Below are 22,726 nucleotides of genomic sequence, written 5' to 3' on the forward strand. Positions count from 1 at the left end.
TGGCAAAAACAACAACAACAAACAACAACACGTAGAAAAAAAACAAAACAAACAACAACAAAAAAAACAATCTGGTGCTGAAACTTTTTTTTTCTTCCTATTATCATGTAGCTTCTTCTTCTGTTGGTTGTGTTTAGGTGGATTATTTAGGCATGTCATGATGAACTCTGTAGGAAGCAAACAGCCACATCGAATCTAAATGCCCTACAACTGGATGGCTGTAACTAAAACCATAAACTTCTTCAAAAGAAAGATAAATTCCACACGCCACTGAGGGTGATGCTCGTATAAAAAAAAGTTTTCGGCTGTGACACCGACACAGCTCTGTGCACCTTGGAGCGAGAGAGTGTGAGGGAATCCACGAGACCACATAGCGCACAGAACATCTGGTGAATTATGGGACAGCACAGGTTTCCCAGGCTGGGCTGTCAGTCAAGGCGCTGGTGGAGCACCTCGGGGACAATTTCGAATGTCAACGCAATGTAATGTATCTTCTGCCGCTAAGCAGTGACTGCAGGCTTGTCTCTGACAGAGTACAGAGGGATACCCAAGGCACGTGCTCGCGTAGTCGCTCCATCATCTGGCTGGAGCTCCGCTATCACTGCCTCTGCCACTGAGCGTCTCAGAGGAGGAGAAGGTGCGGGTAATCCCCCAGTGAATGGTGAACTAACTTTGATGGACGTTTCAATCAAAATATGAGTGATACCTTCATTTTAAGGGTGAGAATTTGACTTTTGACCGGTACATTTCTGAATATTGTTTTCTTATCAAAAAGCTGTCATTTTGATCGAATCGTAGCACAAAAGGAGCTCATTTAAAATTATGTTACCCAATTTCTTATATAGAACAGAGTATGGACTTTGTCTTTGGGTTCATTTATGCACTGTCACACATCATACTTCAATACCGTTGATAGGCCAATCAGTGTATTTTTTTTTTCTCTTTTGTCCATTAATGCCAGGATCTTCATTGGCAAATATTATATTATATTATTTATTTATTTTTGCAACCTTTACGCTAATTATAGTGCCCCTCTCACGCCAATCAGTGTGAATTAAAAAATTTTAAATATAAAAAACAAACAAACCGAATGTGGTGCAACAATGCATCATCCCTACCGGTTCTGTCAAAATCCAACCAGTAGAGTAGCAGCTGTAGGCTTATAATGTCTGAAATTTTTGACACTTAATTACAGGGCCTCCCTCAGGCCAATCACCAGACCGAAATCAGTGAAATTATGTGCACTTTAAAAATCAGGATATTCCCAACAAGTGCAGATTACCTGACAGGTTTCCATGATTGGGTTAAGAGCTTAAAAGAAACTTGGTTAACAGAGCTGGACTTCTGCTGAGTAGCTCAGTCACTGGGCCATGTAAACCCATACTTTCAAAAGATTTTTTGGGGCATTTATGCTTCATTCAACAGTGACAGTAGAAAGAGACAGGAAAGACCCTCGAGACAGATGAGATGACATACAGCAAAAAGCTCCGTCTGAAACCCAGGTTACTGCAGCAAGGACTTAGCCTTGATACGTGGTATGCGCTCTACCAGGTGAGCCACCATTACTTGCATTTGAACAGCTTTTTACATGTGCTCATGTGCAGGAAAAGACGGTGGATAAAGGAAACTGATACAATAAATACAATCAAAACACACTGTACAACAAATAAACCACCGTCTCTTTGATAGTCAGTTATGTCAACATTATCTTTGATGAAAAATATAAGGAAACACACACACACACACACACACACACACACACACACACACACACACAAAAAAAATGAATAAATAAAAATGCCACAATCTGCTTCACTTATTAGTCCAACTGCCTCTGGAGCAGAGGGGCTTGGGGAAGCCGCCACCACAAGAGGCCAGCTGCCCGGTGTGTTCTGGCATGTGCGAGAAGGCTGCAGCCCCGAGATCCGCAGTGGTAACAGTCTGGGGAGCATCAGGGGGCGGTGGGGAACCCCGATTATTCTTAGCACATGTAAACTGGGGGTTTTGAATAATTAGATTTCCTGCCTTGACCTGGTTACTCACAATTCTCCGGCTTCTTGTGTGCATGTAAACATAGTCGGTGTCAAAAAGCATCATCCCACTGAGTTTTATCAGAATCGGGTTTGTGGTGTAAGAGGTGCACCGTTTGACCTTGAAAAATAGTGCCTCTCAGTTGGCCAATTACAATTATTATTTTTTTAAATACAATGGGAAGATGCAGCAGCCCTGCAGGTTTGATCAAATCAGACCAGTAGTGTTTGAGATATCATGTTGTACGGACAGATGGACGGACAGACACAGCCAAATCAATAGTCCATTATCCACTGCTATGTCTGTGGGCAGAACACTGCAGGTATACAGCGATATATAACTAACAACATGCACAGAATGACCCTGTTTTTACCCATACTGCGGTTCAGGTCATGGTCTCGAGAAGCTGTTTACATGAACCTCTGATGCCGTTTGAATGAGTCTCCCCGTCGCTATGAATAAACCTATTAACTGCATTTTCCTGTTTACCTGCAGGGAGAGAAATGACATTCCCAGCCCCGGTAATAGTAAATACTGCTCTATGCCACTGTTTTATTTACATCAAAATGTGGCTATTATTCATGTGACTATGAAAAGAGTAAATGTTTATATGCCACAGTCACCATGTACATATCAGAGTAGCCAGACAATTAAACCTGGCTCCTGGTTTCAGAATAACCACGTTTTTCTAACCAAGCTGCAGTATTTACACACCAACCCCAAACCAGGTCACTTAAGCACTAAGGATTTAAAAAAAAAAAAAAAAAAAAAAAAAATCTATGTGCATATGAATACAGCCACTGTAGACTAACAATATTTTGAAGACTTTACCCCCTAACTTTCCTCCACCTTCACCATACAAGCATCCGTGTAGGCACAAATGGATAAAATAAAACTCCCAGTTTCTTTACTGAATTTGTTTACTATCAGTTGTCATAGACCCAGCCATGCTTCTATTTAAACTGTTTGATACATTATGCATGAATGAAGCCTGGGACCTCTTTTCAGTGTTGTGTAAGTGCCTGACTGTGCAGTAAGTTTTACTGTGTAACCTCGACTTCCCTTTTGCCCGATCGCTCTGCACTGTCCGGCTTTAGTTGGCTTGTATGGGCAGCTCATTTACAAATGGTACAACGTTGCTGTCTTAACAATGGTGAAGCTTTTATGCAGAGTAACCTGGCTAACCTGGCTCTTGTATGAGGACAACTCCAGGATAATTGGAGCTTTTGCTCATTTCTAAGATTTCCTAACTGTCTTATATCACTGTAGACTGTTCTCCTGTGCTATGATCAGGTGCTGATATACAGTGGAAAGCTCTTACAGTGATCACGGTCGCCGGGATCGACTGCTTATGTGGATCAAAAAACTTGGGACAGAATCATTCCTATGCACACGTTGTTTAAATAATTTTCTTGTTGTAATCGAGCAGTCCACTTACAGCGCTTATTTTGGGTCTTTTTTTTTTTCTCTGAAAATATATAAAAACCAATTAAAAATAAAGTAATTAAAAAAATGTTTTAAAGAAATGCAACTACTGCCAAGCTGTTGCTTAGTATTTGCACTACTGACACTGCAGCTGTGGCTTTTCCCATAACATCCTGCTGACTTCTCCAGGACAGAATCAGCACACCGGCTAAAGCAGCGGTATGTTTTAGAGTTTATAAGGCAGGTGGGGTCATGCAGTTTCAGACTGCGGCTCTAATGTGTGCAATAAAGTTAAATAACTGCAGAGCAGAACAAGAAAAAGCTAACCTTGAGAGGCTTTGGGACTTTTACGGTATATTTTACATACTATACTGCATTATATTTGAACTATACTGTCATTTAATGTGTAATTTAGAAAGTGTATGAAAGCTTTTGAAATGTTATGTAAGAGTTTATTTAAGAGTGAAGCTGTCTGTTTAATTATTTTATAATCACGTAGTAAATATACAAATGTCAATTAGATTGGCATCTGCAAGAGAAATAAACAAACAAACAAAAAAAAAAACATTGGGTTATAATAATCATCTGCTTATAGTGATCAATTCGGCTTGGACAGACGTGATCACTAGAAGTGGTTTCCTCTGTATTTGCTGTTTTTACATCATTAATTTTCAGAGCCTAATGCAACCACAGAGGACATTAGCTTCTGGTTGACACTTCTGTTTTGCAAGGAAAAAAAAAAAAACAGAAATCAAAGAGACAGAAAGTGGACGTTAGACATAAAAATGTAAATGCTGATGGCCTGATATTAGCGGTCTGCTGCAACTTTGCAAAATGCAATAGGCGGTCTCTGGTTCGCAGTGATGGATGACCTGCACCACCAAATCGCAAGTCTCCAGAGTTGTTTTCTATGCTGTTTGGAATTAAATGTGAATGAATGAGGCCGAGAGGCATGGAAACGGTCCCAAGGAAAAGGTTCAGTTGCCAGCTACTTCCTACCTCCTTGTCTGAGCGATAGTAGGCTACTTCTACAGGGGAAAGAAATGACAATCCTAATAGTCATCGCACTGTAATAATAAGCAGGACTCACTGCCATGCTGAAAGGAGTAAGATGTGTACATGTCACAGGATTATGTTTAATATCAGACGGAGCTGAGGGTCCACGGTGACAAGGATTTGGAATTTAACAGTGCTGGTCAGTGTTTGTGTGTAATTTTATTTTATTTATCCTGGTGACTATATGACATTTCAAATTAGGTGCATTTTTAATTCTATTGTTTTATGCTTCAAGCTGCTGTTGCTCTCCTTGTTGTCCTTGAATGTAACGCTGATTCATTCTTGTTTTATGCTGCCTTCTTGGCCAGGCCTCTCTCACCAATAGCATTTTAGTCTCAGTGCGACTAATCCCAATGAATGAATGAATGAATAAATAAAATAAAAATATAAAAGTGGGTCTCTCATGAATGCCTTATTAGCTTACCTGAATTAGAGTTTATTCTAAGTTTATCCTGAGTTTATTCTAATGCAGTTATGATATAGAGTTACAGGCATTAGCTCAAAACTAGATTTACTTGAGTGACTTATACCCTGTTTACACTTGGTTTTAACATGAGTTTCGGCTGATTTGAACACAAGCGGACAGCCGAGACGCATCACATTTCACACGTCTTTATCATGCCTCTCCAAAGTGTCTTAAGTGTCAGACGTTCATTGAGAGCAGGGTCTTTAATTCTATATTAGTGGTAATTATTAGTTATTAATGTGTCGGCATGGAACGGACTGCCCTCCTCCCATCACCCTAACTGGAAGTGCCAGCGACCATCCGCTGTTGTCCATCTGTAAAGGAATCCCACAGGACTGACCAACAGACAACCACCTCCATTAAACGACCTAAAATCCTGAAAAAATGCACCAGTCATCTTTGATTAAATACTAAGAACAAGCGTCCACACACACGCCTCTGTCATGCACACTTTATAACATCATCACTTATTTAGAGGCCGCACACAGCATCTCCTTAATCAGCTGTGCTATCGTGAAAAAGAATCTCTAACTAGTCCAGTGAGAATCTCATCTAGGGGAAAAAGAGCATATTTTTCTTTTATTCTCAGTAAAACTCTTTGCCTATGCTAAGGCTGCCTAGAGTGTTGCCATGTAAATGTGTGTACAACATTTTGCCAGCCTTCTGTAATGGTGAGACACATAACCCCTGTGTCTGTCTGATTTTACTCGACTCCACTGTGACTGTAATAGATTTGGTTGTTTGGACCGTCGGTCAAGCGTCCAAGGACTAAAAACAAAGAGGTAAGAGACACACTATGAAAGAAAGCAGCTGCAACACACATGCTAAACAGCGACTCATTTTTATCATGATAAAACCTCACCTGTCACTACGACACCGTTTTGGTTGCTTTGCCGTTGTTTTGTAGCTGTTATTCAGACTGAAATCAGTGGTCGCAGCGCTAAAAAAGACCACCTCCTCCCCTTTGGAGCAGTATATCACTGGTGTGCCAAGACCTTTGCTCATTGGAGGCGTGGGGGGGTGGTGGAAAGCGCTCCTACTGAGAATGAACACCTGCTATTTTTTAAATATTTTCTCGCTTCTGTGTATTCAGGCTCTTTGAAAATGTCATCGACTAGCTCTGGAACGGAGCTGTGTGTCACACATGGTGAACTACGCTTAACATAGAGTATGGCTAAAGACCCCCTTAGTGTTAAGCCCCATTATCCCGTGACAGAGAACTCCTCATATCTTTGATCTCATTCAAACAAATTGTCATGAAATGTTAAGTGTGGAGGTTTAGAGTCTAGTATATTGTTTTTGTTAGAATAAGCTAGAATGATCAGCTGAAAATACAGCACATTTCAGTATGTGTGGCTTACATGGCATGAAATTGAGCAACTGGCATTCACAAAGTGGACTTGAGCCAAATCTTGTTATTTAATCATTAAACCTTTGGATGGAAATATTCAGTAGTATCAGGGCACAACTGCATACTCAGTGTATCTCAGAATTAAGATTTTGTCCTACGCCATTATTCTCAGAAGCGGCTAATTGACATTCACAAACATTCTGCCAGAATATTTTGGTTTCTAAATTGAACTGAGATCAACCTACGGCAAGTCCTGTCCAAAAACATTTTAGCTCTCACTGCCTCGCCCAGCAAAGGTACGTGTCACTGAAACTGAGTGCAACACGCAGGAAGCACAGTCTGACTGAAAATGTTACAGCGCCATCAGTTTCAGTGACAACAAATCTTTTTCAATCTCACGTTACATATTTGTCAATTCTTGTGCTGGCACAGCTACACAGGAAGTCATTAACCAACTGTTTTGGTAGAACACAATCTCAATCTTGTTGAAGGTGAAGGCTAGTGTAGCATGCCATGCAAAGAAAGGGGTTTGTTCTCCATCTGGCCACGAGCTCCTCTGGGGGATATTCTGAGCCATGAGACTAAATATGGGTTTTGCATGTAAAGAGGCCACACCATGCTTCTGAATTAATCCACTATATTGAAAAAAAAAAATCACACTTTTCCATTCCATAAAATACACTGCAGCCAAAATGATAGTGCCCCCCTCAGATCGGTCTTTTATAAACACTAAAAGGTGAAAGGTAACTGTTGTCTGTTTAATAAGTAACTGGAAACTTGGAGATGTGCAACAATGAAAGCACTGCATGTTCTTTCCAATTTGCAAATAGAAAAGATAAAAGTTGCCACTCCAAAAAACCCTTGAATAAGGATTTCGTATAAAGAAAAATCCCCAATCACAAGAGCCACTGATCCTGCTGCTCCACCGGGTACATGTGATTTGGAGAGGATTGACAAACATATATGACACATTAAACAAATTTATGTCAACTGCTGTGAAACGCAGAAAGGATGAATTTATATAGGCATGATATTCTTGATGCACCATGACGCACAGCAGTTTTGCTCATATAATCACCTCACCATCGCCACTTGTGTGTTAGAATGCATGAACAATATTTAGAAATATTTTCTTTTCCATCTTGAGAGACTCACATCAAGCGAAACAGACTGACATAACACATAAACTGTCATTTTGTGATTTCAGAGATCTGTCGATGGATGCAGCTCCACTGACTGAATTTACAAAACTAATATACAAACTTGGTATTCCACGCTGCTGACTTGGACTGAGCAGACGGGCACTGTTGGGTCACAGTCATCCATGGCACCAACACTACTGTGCAGAGCATCCCAAAAATTAAAGTTATAGTCACAAAAAACCCTTCTCACAGTGTCGTGCGGGTGCAAGGCATCATAATAATTCTCCTCAAGAAGAAAGTCAAAGAGATGTCAAAGAGACGTTGGAAAACAGCAACGCTGACATAACAGTGACAAAATAAAGATGCCGAGTCTATCTGTGTGTGTGCGGGAGTATTATGACTTTCTTCTGGAGCAAATTTGCGGTGCACCACTGGATTGATAACAACGTACCCACTATGGCGCCTCTCCTCCCAACTTGGCACACAGCACGACATCAAAATTATGAACGCACCCGGCAGAGGACGACCCATCACTGAGCCTCACCAACATTTCACTGCACCGGTGACTGGCTACACTTTGAGTCACAGGGCCCTATTTTCATGCAGTGCACTTTGTACTTTGTGAATTCAACTTTAAAGCTGAAACAGCGTTCTTCATATGTATTTATTAATTTCTTTCTTTGTTTAATTTGATTTTTGGGGTTTTATTAGCGTGTGCAAAGTGGAGAGAGACAGTAATAATTGGCAGAAAGAGCAGGCTGACATGTTACAAGGGTACCAGGCCAGATTTAAACCCAGGAATTTGCAAGTGTATGTGAGCTAAACAAGCACGATGACCACCCAGGCCTGTGTGTTGTTTACAGGACTCCGGATCTAACGTACCCTTGTACCATAATCTGTGGCGAGCGTTGTTATGCGTGTTTGTTTCATTTGTTGTGGTTGTCGGCCAATAGCCCTTGCCCTAACCTCTACCCTTGCTCTCCATTTTCAGGTTGCTCCTCTATCAGGCTTGGCACTCCCTGCTGGGGCTCCCTCATTAAGAGGAAAGTGGAACATCTGTGCTGGCCAGGCAAGATGACTTAGGCCTCCTGGCCAGAGCCTCAGCGCGGCGTTGCTGCTAGTAAGAACAAAAACTTCACATTGGAGCTCTTCCACGGTCAAAAGAGGACAACACTTATCCTTCTCTCTTTTTCATTTTTTACTTTCTTCTATTTTTTTCAGCTCGCTCTGGTTTTATTTTGTTTTTCACTTTATGCCCTTATAGACAAAACTAGCACATATGCACAGTGTCTGTCTTTTACAAATTCCTTTTAGCCTGACCGTCAGTAGGCACACCCATGGTTGCCTTTTATTCCACCTTGACCTGAGGAAACACCAAAGTTACCGTGTCAACCGATTTTTTTCAGATTATTGGGCTCAAAGAAAGCGTCTGGGAAAATATGAGTTCACAAGCTATGTGGCATATAGATGAGAACCAACTTAATCCTTATGTCAACTGTGAACACTATGTTAAAGCGTTCATGCTTAATACAGGTTCCACCCATCAGTGGAAGATATGCCTTGAGATTGGCTGTGAAAAGCTGTGTTATCAAAGTGGCAAATTTTGTCTTCTGGGTGCCATCATCACCACTCGCAATCAATAGCAAGTGCTGTTAACATTAATCTAGCCAAAAAGTAGCATCCAAGTGGAATCTAAGCACCGCTCCCGACAAGAAGACTGAAGCACAGCAAAAAATGGTGAAAACAAAGCGACGGTGTTCACATAATATTTACAATCATGGCTTTATAACATAGATTTTCATAGTTTGTCACAGTCTGGCAAAAGTCCTTTTGTGGAAATAAATTCTACACTGTATCGAACAGTATGTAATTAAAAAAGCAAGCTAAATGTATTATTATGAAAACTTAATTTTAACAAGCCATCTTCATACTGCAGTTGCATTTTGACAATGTCACATGAAGGGACAGCTGCTGGGTTCTTTGTTCATTAGTTTGCATGGACTTCAGCAATATTTTGATGTATATAATGATATCTATGGGTTATGTATCTAATTCCTTTCAGTATCATACGGCAAGACAAACCTCAGCATTTTATAATACTGTACACCGTTGGTATTAGTAGCGCCGTTATGTATCTGTGCACTTTGTTATAAACTATGTTTGCTGTGACATTGTTTTGTTATTTGTGTTATTATTATTATTATTATTATTACCATTATTATTGATATTGCTATTGTTATTGTTGCTCTTGTTATTGCTCTTATATATCAGTGACTGAACCTGACAAACAATGGTTCGTGATAATGATGTAATCAGGAACGTTGCAATTACACTACAAATATTACCTGCAACAGCATGATAGCAGTCTAACAACTATATACAGTCATTATATATAATTAATCTATTTTTAGGGGATACAGTTTTATTGGTATAGATGTAAGATATGACAGTTATTTCTTGGATGCACCTTCAATGTAACTTCTTTTTTTTTTTATGTCTTTAAAATGATTTATATCTAACAGTGTCCTGATAATATAAATTACTTTCATGTGTTTAGAGGTAGTATCTCAGGTGATAGCATTATATTGTTCAAACAACAACTTAATGCTCTCTGTGTGTTTTGTTTGTTATTGTATGATGTATGATTCATTGTATCGGGGTTGTGTATGTGATCTGTCTTGTGCCAACTATGAAAAATAATTTCCTATGTAATGACAATAAAAAATATCTGTCTATCTACCTACCTACCTATCTATCTATCTGACATATTATTGCGCACAAAGGCTTGTTTGTGTATTATTGTAATGGGGATTTGACTCAAGCATTCTGTGCCAGAGTAACCATAGATTTTGCCTGAAAAAAAATGTCATGTCACACAACGTCCTCAGTCTGCCTTCATCCGTTCTGATACAGTGTTTTAGATCATGCTTCCCTCTGCCAACATGCCATGCAAAATAACAAATAAGCACAATTAAACACCATGGGCGACGTAACTAATTAATGTTGATTTTACAAACAGTTAACCTTGATAATGTTTACCGTGAGGTGGCGAGTTTGAATGAGCGGGGTGAGAGTTGCCTATGGCAGTAAATCTTGGGGATCTGGCAGACAGAGGCAGACAAATTCTAATTTAATTAGGCCTGGGAATAACGCAAGGACTACACAATTTCCTTGAAAAATAACCTACACTGAATTGTAAATAACATGTCTGTAAAAACTGTTGTGCTGGGATCAAGTCACGGGTTGTGTAATGGATCTGTGTTTGCTGAGTTCCAGCTATGTAGGATGGATTTATGGAGAATAATAATGGAGAGTAGTGAGTCACAATGCTTGTGTGAAGCGAAAACGACCAAGCCCACGCAAAGCTCTTGGTGTAATGTATGCAGCCAGCACCTAATTTCCTATTCCTCTCCAAGGAAGCCTTCTGAAGCCAACCCAGCCACTCTATTTATATCAGGCAACATCTTTTCATCTTCATACTGATAGAACCATTAGGTACAGCACGACCCTATAGCATCTTAACGTGCACATTCATACAGCTGAAACTTCAAACCGTGGGTCATTTGAGCCTGCTCAGCTATTAGGGGGGGCTTACTGATAACCTTCCTAAATGGCCATTCTAACAATGTAAATGCCTCTTTTCATGACAACCTGACTGCAGCATATTGCTTTTTTTTAGACTAACACTCCGACAGAGATCTTGAATTGAACTTAACTGAGTTGACAGTTAAATATGATGTTGAAGGTGCCCATGTGCTTGTGCAAATGTGCATCTGAGTGTGTATACGTGTCTGAAGTGTGTGTGAGGGTATGTGAAAAAGCGAGACAGCAATGCAGATTGTCCAAAAGTAGGACTCTAAGCATTTTTAAACTTTAATTTATAAGTCCTCTTCTTTCATAACTCCTCTGTTAACTATTAGCCTCCATCTACAGTGTGAGGAAAGCAATTAAGAGTTGCATCATGGACCAAAGTAGGAACACCAGTACAAAATATACAGGGGAAATACATCAAACTTGACCTAAGTGCTGCTGACCTTAAGATAACCATAATAAAGTCTGGAGGGAAAACGGTTGCATAGGCCAAGGTATGCATTATCCCATGCGCACTATAACTAGCTGTATTATGGTTTGCTGTTTGCAAATGAAAAAAAAAAGGAAGAAGGCACATCTAAAGGCACGCAGAAGAGCAAAATCCTCCACTAACATTTAACAATACTCAAACTCGCAAAGCTGCAACCCCCTTGACAAATTATGTTTGTTTATTGTTTGTCTTCTGGCTGATTTTCCAACAAAATATCATGTGAATGCAATGGTGTTCTGCAGCCGACTTGGATGTCCCATGTGCTGTGCTTTCCAACCAGCGCATGAATACTGCATATTAATTATGGCTGAAAAACAAAATGTCTTACGGCAGAAACACCAAATTCAGATCACTACCATTTTCTAAACAACTGATCTGTAGACTGACCTGAGTAATGCCTGCACTTTTTCTAACTTGCCCAAAAAAAAAAAAAAAAAAAAAGTCACTGTCCTGATGTTATTTTTAATAAACAGTAGTGGTTTCTTGTGATGGTGCTTTGAACCACTATGATTTCTTAATGATTTTTACACTGTAGCAAAACTATAGCAAAACAGTATTATCTAAGTAAATAGCCATTTCTTTATTAATTGTTTTATATCAAAGTATATAACATATATACTTTATATAATATCAAGTATCAATTAATGCTGCTAATATGAGCAGAAAACAATAATTCAAGTAGCACAAGACTCTCCCTGAGTGCCCTGCATGCTGCATATCTGAACCATGATGAGATTTATTATCAAATTTAAAATTCAGGCAAATCTGGGGCAGTGACCTCCACGAGTGAGCAGGCTGGCCTTATTGTCTCCGCCACACAGCAGCCCTGAGGGCATTATGTGTGTCTGTATGTCTGTCCTCAGCTAATCACCCATTCCACCGGGTCTATCAGCCTACTTTGGTGCACAGTTAGGATGGCATGATGAAGAACCTCTCACGGTTGCGGTGATTCAACACCTTTGAAAAACGTTTGTTCTCGCTACTTCTGTTCCCTCTCTTCAGTCGCTGCCAAGCTTGTTCGACCACCACTGCTCTCTCCCTCTGTCTCACTTTGCATACTGGGTCTTTCAGCCTAATATTCGTTTTTTATCTTATTGTGGCAGAGGCTGATGTAATCTGTCAACAAGCGGGGGTTAACATAGGTTAAACAGCCTGATGCTTCATGGCTGTAAAAAATGACGTGTAAAACAGCCGCCGTAGTTTCATACATTAATGGACTAAGGGACACAGACAGAGAAAGGTGGGCGTGTGTGTGTGTATGTGTGTGTGTGTGTGTGTGTGTGTGTGTGTGTGTGAGATGGAGAGAGAGAGAGAGAGAGAGAGAGGTGAGAGTGAGAGAGAGACAGAATTTGAATTTTACTATCTTAATTAATGTCCTTTTTAAAATGTGGCTTCTGTCAGAAGTCATGATTTTTGTCAAAGAGCCAGAAATGGCTCATGACCCACAGGCTCCTGACCACGGGGGTATTGTGTGTAATAAAGTGAAGCACATACAGAGAGAACAAAAAAAAAAAAAAAAAAAAGCTACACTTGGCAGGCTTTGGGAATTTTACAGTATAATTTCTGTACTGTACTCTATTACACTCAAATGATACAGCACTGTAATTGGTGATATGAAAAGCAAATGACAATATAATTAGCTGCTGAGTCTCTCCTGAGTTTTGCTCAGTGCACAGGGTAGCCTATAGCTCAGAAAAAGAGAGATACGCCTGGTGGAGATCTGCACTCTACTCTGTGCACTTGCTGTATTTACTACGACCACATCTTAGAAAGTGGCAGCGAGCATAAATGAAAAGTAAGACAGTGTTCTCTTTGGGCAAATTGAATCGTAGGCAACTGGACTTGTATTTGTCTTAGAAGGACGTTTCGCCTCTTATCCAAGGGGCTTCATCAGTTTGTAAGACTGTTAATCTGTAGCTGATGATGATGGTTATCTGATAAAGAAGTTACCCAGAAAACTAGCTCTGACAGTAAATGAGTGAAGCAGGGAAAAAAATAACATTATACTAAAGAAAAAAAAAGCATCTAGCCTAATCAAAAATTAATGGCAATTACATACCAAATGTATTAAATGCTTGCTTAGTACAATTTAGGTGGACCCAAAATAACTAGGCTTTAAATAATGTAGCATGAATTCAAATGAAATATAAATTAACATAATAAAAGGCATGTTGATTCTTATATGTATGTGTTCTGGCCTGTTCATACAATGTACCACTTGAGTGTGCTTTAATTTGAAACATCAGCTGGTAATTGTATAATTAAACATTACTTGAGCTTGCTGTATACAGTACAAACTCGTTGAATATGCCGTCTAGCATATATTATTCTTGTACAGTATCTGAACCAGAACCAGCCCGTCACTGTGCTCATCTAGTCTTGTTTATTTAGAGTCAGCAGGAGCTACTTCTCTGGCAAGAAATCAAACTAAGATAAAGCAGTGTAAAAGAGAGCAAGAGAGATGTGTGTGTGTGTGTGTGTGTGTGTGTGTGTGTGTGTGTGTGTGTGTGTGTGCGCATGTGTGTGTGTTGTCTGGGCTATTTACAATTCAATTCCTTACAGTTGCAATAAAGATTTTTTTCAGAGCTTTGAGATGCACCACTCTACACGGAATTATTTATACACAAGAAACAGAGAAAAAAAACAAAAAAACAAACATCAATACCCATTCATTGCATCCATTGATATAGTAGCTTTTTTTCTGAAAAGAGGCCAACAGTGTATACTTAACTGTGATATGAATCTACATAATCCATGCAGAATTTATTTTCCCCAATTATCCAGTTGGGCATCATTAACAAAATAATGGAATATATAATATAATGTGATAACGAGATACGATGCACTCTTAATAGTGCAAGTTTGTTTGAAATTTTAACGTTAACATATGCAAGTGAAAACATTTCAGTGTGAATGCGTATTTTGTGGACCTTTAATATGCACCTCGAGACAATGATTTTTGCAATTTCTTCTTGTTTTGTACATTTCAAAAGACTCTAGATGTATCATATTTCATAATACGGTGTACTTGCATGCTGAAAAGCGGGCTAAAGCACAAAGGCTGTGTTTGTGTGAGGCTGTGGCGGTGTGTTCGCTCACCAGCTGGGCATCTGCAGGAGGCTGTTCCATTGGAGCGTGTCAGGCAGGTGGAGTTGTGCAGGCAAGGATTGTGGAGAGGGTTGCAGGGGTCATAAGGCTGGTTGCACAGGGGGCCGCTGAAGAAGGGGGGACAGGTGCAGGAAAACTCCCCAGGTACATCTGACTCCTGACACTGAGCTCCGTTTAGACAGGGCCTGGAATCACACTCATTCACATTGTCGGCACAGTCCACACCTGTCCAACCCGGCGAACACAAACACCTTGAATACACCAGAGAGGAGATATGGCATTGAAGAGGTTAGTCTGGCATGCATCCATATGCATCAGAAGCAAACTGATCAATAGTCATATTCTTATTTATCTTATTAATTTATTTTATCTTATTTATTTATCTTATTTTTTTAATATAAGTGTAAAATTAAATTCACTGCATCAATGCATTATACATTCTAATATGAAATGCTTTCAATTGATTCATTCACAATTGCTATAAAAATAATAACAGCAATAATTGGGACTATTTTGGTCATTGGCAGACTTAAATTATTTTTTTCATATCTTGGTTTATTAATGGATCACAGACTGGAAACGTGATTTACAAACTCAAAACGAACGGATCCAAAAAAATCACTCTTAAAGGCGCACTGTGTAAAATCATGTTGAATTGAGAACCTTTTAGACCCAACAGACAAAAAAAATATTGAATATGTTTTGAATTTGAAAGTTGAGTCTACATGGTTCTCTATGGTCAGCGTGACTCAATGATGAAGTTTGTGCTTACGCCACATTTTTTGTTGGTTGACTCTAATCGGTCCTCCCTTCAATCAACCCTCAATTTTGCATAGCGCATGTTAAATTAAAGTAGTGAATCATAAATTAAACTCATTAAGTCAAAGATTCACACCCCTCCTCATTATTATTCTTATTCAGAAGTTATTAAAGCAATTACCGAATCCACCAGCGCAACAGGGCAGGCAGATTTGTCTAGATGCGTATGCTCAGCGCACTTGATTCCAAATTTTACACTGCCATGAAGGAAGACTACACTGTACGTGGTACATGTATGGCACTCGACCATTCCCTCCGGGGTCTTTGTGTGAGACAGAAACAGTGCAGGGGATTTACAGGTTAATTGCGCTATTGGTCAGAGCAGCTTTTAATTCTGGACAGCTGAATGTAGGACACATGAGGTTAGAGCTCTAAGTAGGGATTAAATGGAAATGTATGCAAGTTGGAGAGGGAGAGAGAGAGAGAGAGAGAGAGAGAGAGAGAGAGAGAGAGAGAGAGAGGGAGAGAGAGGGAGGGGAAAAAGAGACAGATTGGGCCTGATGCACTGCTCTCAAGGAAGCTAAATATTCCACTTGGTGGCAGTGAGTACCCAAGCACTACCAAGTACTCCACCTTGCATTCCTTTCCATCCCCCAACTTTTCCACCTGAAGCTGTTTTACGTCTCCCCAGCGAGAGGGGCATTAGCTGAAGCAGATACACCAGCTTTTTCCTCCAATGAGTCACAGATCCCCTGAAACCTTTTCATGCTGTGAGCCATTGATTGACTCATTTGTTTTACCTGCCATCTGCAATTCATTATCTCTGCTGCCAGTGGAAGGACATATTGCCATCTCTGAAAGGCTTTTTTGCATTTATTAAGTGACTGATGCACCTCATGAGGACGGTGCCCTCAAGCCAACACGAACACCTACTTGTAGCTGTTGAGAAGGTCTGTGCAGGTGCCGTTGTTTTTGCAGGGCTGTGATAAACATTCATCAATTTCTAGTTGGCAGAACTCCCCCTCCCAGCCAGAATGGCATACACACTCATAACTCTGCAACAGAAGAGGAGAAACATCATAAAATATACTCTGAAATATAGCAACACAGTGTACACATCTTTTATCTTCACTTGCTCTGGTATAATGTTTACCTTTATAATAGGCAGGTAATAGTGCGGTATTTATAGTAATGATTCTCACATACTTGTCAGAGTGAGTAATGTGCTGTGGAGCAATTAGAGCTGGATATTTTATTTAGGAACAGTAAGTAAAAGGCAGAAATGAATGTTTTTAGTGCAGATGACTCAATTTGTAACCTTTTGGCCTGAAGTCGGTCTATTCAACCCAAAGGCCATCCTGCCCCACCTCTTTGTCTTCCTGTTTCTTATACCTGCCACATTTCAGAGTATAAGTATCGCAATGGTTAATGTACTTAATTAAATTCATCACAATTTTTTCTCAAAAAAAAAAAAAAAATGTTCTAGATTACAACCTCCCACTCACAGAGAGATCCTTCCTGTGAAAATCTGTTTAAACTGTGGAAGAGTCATGCTTGTCTTAAATTTTCACATTACTGCTATGCAGATGTATTCCTCCTACCACCCACCTTCTGTACAATATGCAAGCCTGTTTTTCCATGGCATTCAAGGTACATGATACAAGTCTTTATCAAGCATACAATATTACCTCTGCATGTTTAGCGTGGAAATTATGCAAGGCACATTCAGTTTCATGTACACAAAAATACTTAAAATATTTTTTTGACTGATATTTGTCAGGATTCCTCTTTAGAACAAATGTGCATGCTGTTGTTTAGATAAATCATAATACTTGATGGAAAAAGAAACAGCCCACACCTACCATTTCCATGGTCAAACCCTTGCTAAATCTGTGAAATTTCACTGCCCAAGAGGTTTTTTTTTTCCTTCTCTGTGTAGTATGTGGACTATTTGTCCTCTAGTTCATCATTAAAATCTGCATTATGATAATTAATCACGACGTAGGAGATGAATGGTTTATTGTCCATTACTTTGCAAGGTGCAGGTTTAATTTAAATTCCTCTTTGCATGCAAAATGAAGGTAGTCATATGGTCAAGGGGTATTCAGGATTCCTCATTGCCAACATTCTGTCTAAAGGTCCTGGGCACTGGTGGTTGAATGCATGCTAATCTGTATTTCATACACTGGAGGAGGGCCGTTAAACTTTGTCTGATATAATTTGTACACTGCAGGCCCTATGGTGGTGGGGGAAAATGCCGTCATCTCATGATAAATTAGATACCTCCAGGAGACTCCAATTCCTTACCCCTGGCAATAGAACATAATCTCATTTTTGCTGCTAAGTCACCTTCAGGGACCGCAATTCTCCAAAATAAGCTAAAGCTCTGTGGGACACAGTGTTCAGAGAGAGAAATAACTGTTCTGTAAACAAGACTGTGTGAAGGGGTTTCCAAAAACTGTCTCTATTTGAATAATGAGTTAAAAAAAAAAAAAAAAAAAAAAAAAAAAAAAAAAAAAAACAGAGAACAGTGTAACTAGGAAAAAAAAAAAAAAAAAAAAAAAAAACTGGTATAAATTTTATTAGATCTGTCATATTCCACCCCCACATTCTTATGTAATGTCCTTTCGTCTTTGGTTTTGGAATTGTATGGTTTATCCCAGAAAATTGTATTGTACATGTTTCCACCCAGGATTCTGTGCAGAGGTGATATTGAAACCTTGTTTTATTTTTCTTTGTTGGCATACTTCATATTACTGGGGAGGGGGTGGAGTGGGGTCAGCGTTTGTCCTTCAGCTATCCTAAAAATGGCTTGCTAGCAATGCTAAGATCTTCACTGAAGCCACTGTGTCCTGTTAACCAAAATAGAACAAGCCACAGTAGCTTCTAGCGGCACTCAGTGATGCAAAAAAAAGTGAACATACTATTTGTTAAACTTTCATGCCAGTATGGACTTTTTCTTTTTTCTTCTCTCCAACAAGTGACTGGCGAAGACAGAATTTAAGCTGGAATTTTTTAAAGGTCAGTCTTGACATGAAGGTTTACAGTTCTCCACTGAAAGATAAAGAATAATGATCTGCATCCTCTGTCTCTTAGACTCCCACAGTCATTATGGGTCACATCACATTAATGTCTAATGGTTACCTGGTGACATACTTTATTGGTCCACTAGCCCTTTGACTCCATGTGCAATGATTATGTAGATGGGCACAAACCATAGCAGTGAGCCCGGCTAAAGAAATCAATTAAACCTTCTACAAGGACATACAAATTTTGAAGTAAGTCGATTTCATAGGGAAGAGCTTCATGTCTCTGAAACTAAAGCATGTTAAATGTATGGAAGATGGTGTTTAAGCAGGAGCGGATCTGTGGTTTTAAGAAAGTTTTGCACACTTAAAACAGAAAAATCTGACTTCCTAATTTCAGTTTGAATGCTTGTTACTTAATGTTTGTGATATATAAATCTGTAATCTCAGTTATTGCCTAGGTTAGCAACACATTTTCATATATTAATGAATAGCTTCTAACTTGTAGTACACTATGGTGGTGTGTAGAAACATATGGAGGCACTAAAAGTAATACTAACAAAATGTGGATCCTAAAATTTTAACCAGATCCTCATTCAAGTCTTTCGTGCAATCACAAGTTGAGATATTATCAAAAAAAAAAAAAAAAAAGCACTGCACATAAATTCTGATTCTGTGCAAAAGAAAATGAGCATTTCTTTTTTTTTTTTTTCTTTTTTTTTTTTTGTGTCTCATAACACTTTGAATGCATGACCTTCAAGATCCTGCAGACCAGTCAAAAGTGGAGCTGTGCACAAAGGGACCAATCAAATGGGAAGTTACATTTATAACCGAGTTTGTGCTTGGAAAACAAGATACGCATTAGGAGTAACACAGCAGCAGTGACCAAAGTAATTAGCTTAGACTCCAAAGAGTTAAGGAGACTCATTGATGCTCACTGGATCTAGCAGCTATATGCCTGTGGCAAAAACTATGCCAAAAAGGGAGAAAAAAAAATGTTCTGATTTTATCTAAGGAAAATGCCATTATTACAGATAAAAGAAGATGTTAACACTGAGCATAAAATCAAATTGAGCTCACTACAAAATAATCTGTGCGACATGAGGAGAGAGCAAGTGGGGGGCTTTGTTAGATCTGAGAAACAATGACTTGAAAAAGGACAGAAGAGCAATTGCTTTTTTGACCTAGAGAAGAAAAGGGACTGATTTTAAACGAATAAACTGAAAATGAAAGTTTCCATTTGTGAAGGCCGTGAGGCAATCTCAGAATTCATTACCGATTATTTCGGTGAACTTTGCTCACACATCAACATAAATGATCATATTAAAATATTCAACTCCATTACAAACACAGTACAACAGGTAGCAAGTGAACTTTTGAAAGAAAACTGCTGCAATGGGCTGAGTTCAGAGAAGAGATGGGCTCACAATGGAATTTCATGAGGCTTTTGTCACTCCATTTGGACAGTCTCTAAAGAAGCCATAAACAAAGGTGACTTGCCTTTGTTCTTAATGGTTACACTTAAAGCTGCCCTAAAACTCAAACTCCATTTGTAAACAGAGTCAGTCCTGCTTCTGGTCCACGGTAGATTGCTTACACAAAACCAAAGTTAAGCTTGCACAAAACCAAAAAAAAAATGGGATGGAAATGAGGGATACATTTCACTCTCAGCAGGATCTTGTTGGATTACTTGGAATATTTGAAAATGTGGTGAAGCTGCAGACTTTCAGCTGCAAGGTAAACTGCTCTGAATTAACTTTTTCTGTTGGTGCACCACCGACTGCAGTGACAGAGACACTTGCGCGATGGACCCTGAAATTTGAATACGTTAATCTGCAGTGCGGTTTCAGAGAAGTTTTGAATGAAGTTGAAGCGGTGAGGGGGTGAAGCAGAGGGCAGAGGAAGAGCCTATTCAGGCTGTTACAGAACTTTAGAAAGCTCAAACCAGAAAAAAACAGGCTGACTTTAAATTATTTTCTGGAAAGAGGACCCGCAGCGATGACTCTCACATTGCAAGGGGTCATTTTACTGTAAAAAAAAAAAAAAAAAATCCCTGTAACATTGTTCAATGTAGCTTTAATGAAAGACTAATTGGCATTCACACTCGTAACTAAAAAAGTGACAACCGCTCTTATCTCTAGCTTTTTGTCACCGGCTCTCAGAGTCTGTCACTTGCAGCTCTGACTGGAGTGTCCTTGTGTGTGTGTCGCAGGATTCAAACACAAGTGCTCTGATTGGTTCATTTGAGCTGTTGCGCCTATAAGTCAACCTTTTTCAGCTTTCCCTTGTCGCCTCACTCCGTCGCCTTGCTGCTGTGTATTGCTGATGCAGGTGTCGTCTCATGTCCTGTGCTGCTATTAGTAATGGCTGGATTGTGTTGCTTTTGTAGTTAATCATGTGAATGGCCAGTTAAGCATGCATATTCAAAACTAAGGCACACAAAGTTTCAGTATTTCATTTTCAGAGCTACAAGTCCTGAGATTTCTGTCAGTGTTCTTTCAAAGGATCAGTCTGTAGCTCCAGGTTTTGTCAGCTTGTATTTGATGTCCTGTAAAGTAGTAGTGCCTCGGGGCCGGGCCATTTTTTTCCTACCCAATCATCCACTGTTGAAATCCAGGCCGATCATTTGCCACGTTTCACCCTCAAACTCTCATTACTGAACCAGGTCAGGTCAGGTTAGGTTAGGTGACTTTATTTGTACTGGACTTCTTATCAATCAGTCAAAGGTACAACAACAAAGACAGCTGCCACATGCAAACCTAGAAGAGTTCTGTTATATCAGAATTTATTATCAACAGGAATAGTACTTGCAGTTATATAAGATCTTGTAAACCTAGTTTTCCTCCATTCTTACATTAGCTGTGTGCATTCTCTCTTTTTTTTCCCCAAAATGCAATGTGTTTAGCTACCTTAAAGGTAACATGACCTAACTTCCAGAATGCATTTGGCTATTGCTAGCTGGCTTAATGTAGGTCTTTGTTTATTTGTTGCTGGAAGAGTTACTTTGAGGTCACATATTTCTAAGCCTCACACATAAAGAGTGAGCTGAAATTCCCAATTCTCACTTGCACTCTTTTTGTACACAAAATGTGTCTGTGGTGCGTGGGATTGGCAGAGTTAGCACTCTAAACACTTTAACTGTCCAGGTCATGCACTGCTTAACTCAAGTCGTGGAAGAGTCCACAAGACGGGTGGATAAGCCACAGAAGGAGTGAACACAAAGCACACATAAAGCTGTGAAAACCAGGTATCAAATATGGGCTGCTGCCACTTTTCCATTTTCCTGTGCATCTGAGCGAAGTTTCTCAGCAGTTGAGTTTCCTTTACGCTGGTCATAAAGCTGCAGGTCAAGACATAATATCCTGACTGATGTGGCTTGTGTAGTCGGATGCATTCATACTTGGCCAAATTGCAGTCACAAGGCGTCTAAAGACTCATAGAGAAATGGTTTGAAAAATCCAATTTATATCCAAAGCCAGGGCATCTTAGATGTATTTACACTTGACCTTGTACCTATCCAATTGCTGTCCAATCAGCGCGAGGAACGTGAAGTGGATAGACGTAATGTAATTTATGTTTTTATAGATGTTATCTTTTTGACAACCTACACTGTCACCTGATTTTGGGCCTCGCATTAAGTATACACCGCAGACCAACAATTTTGGTCTCTAACTTTGTCAAAAGAAGAAACAACAACTTTTATCTATTTAACCACAGCAATCTGTTAGCAAGTAAACAGCTGCTGGAAAAAGGCCCCTGGTACTCATTGCACAGTTTGTGAGCAGCATGCAGCTCCTGAGCCCCTTTTTGCAGCTGCCCAGATGAAGGTTACTGGCTTTAAATATGGAGTTCAAAGAATACTCTCATTTAGCTGCTCAGTACACTGCATCTGTCAAGTACGTTTGCCTCACCACACTGCCATCTTGAATCAGCATAATTTATGTAAGTCTATTCAACCCATTTGAGAGAAGCCTGCAGTGTTATGGTAAAACAAAAACAGGCTTTAAAAAGTTTTCATTCTCTCCTGTAATGGCAGTCATTCCTGCTTCTGTGAGCTACACTAAAATCAAGGAGAGAGAATTGGGATGAAGAATCAGATAAGGTACAACGCCTGGTGAGCAAATCTCAAGTTTTTTTTTCTTCTGTTATTTTCTGAATTAAGTGGATTAACAACGATAAGCAAAAACTGATACCGCCGTAGTGCTGCGGTGGATTCCATCTGTCCACCGTACAGCTATAAAACTTATTTACATATAGCAAAATAACAGAAGTAATAACTTG

The 22,726-nt window shown here is 39.5% G+C and overlaps 1 protein-coding gene across 1 annotated transcript in view; it reads right to left on the reverse strand.

The window, feature by feature from the left end:
- Positions 1-22,726, reverse strand: part of eys (eyes shut homolog) — a 163,165-nt gene that overhangs the window by 79,767 nt on the left and 60,672 nt on the right. The window contains exons 23-24 of the mRNA XM_030071113.1: positions 16,353-16,474; positions 14,652-14,911 (exon numbers count right to left, since the gene is read on the reverse strand). Of these exons, the coding sequence (XP_029926973.1) occupies positions 14,652-14,911; positions 16,353-16,474 (382 nt within the window). The remainder of the gene's footprint in view (positions 1-14,651; positions 14,912-16,352; positions 16,475-22,726) is intronic.

Source organism: Myripristis murdjan, chromosome 15, assembly GCF_902150065.1.
Source record: "Myripristis murdjan chromosome 15, fMyrMur1.1, whole genome shotgun sequence".
Taxonomy (NCBI): domain Eukaryota; kingdom Metazoa; phylum Chordata; class Actinopteri; order Holocentriformes; family Holocentridae; genus Myripristis; species Myripristis murdjan.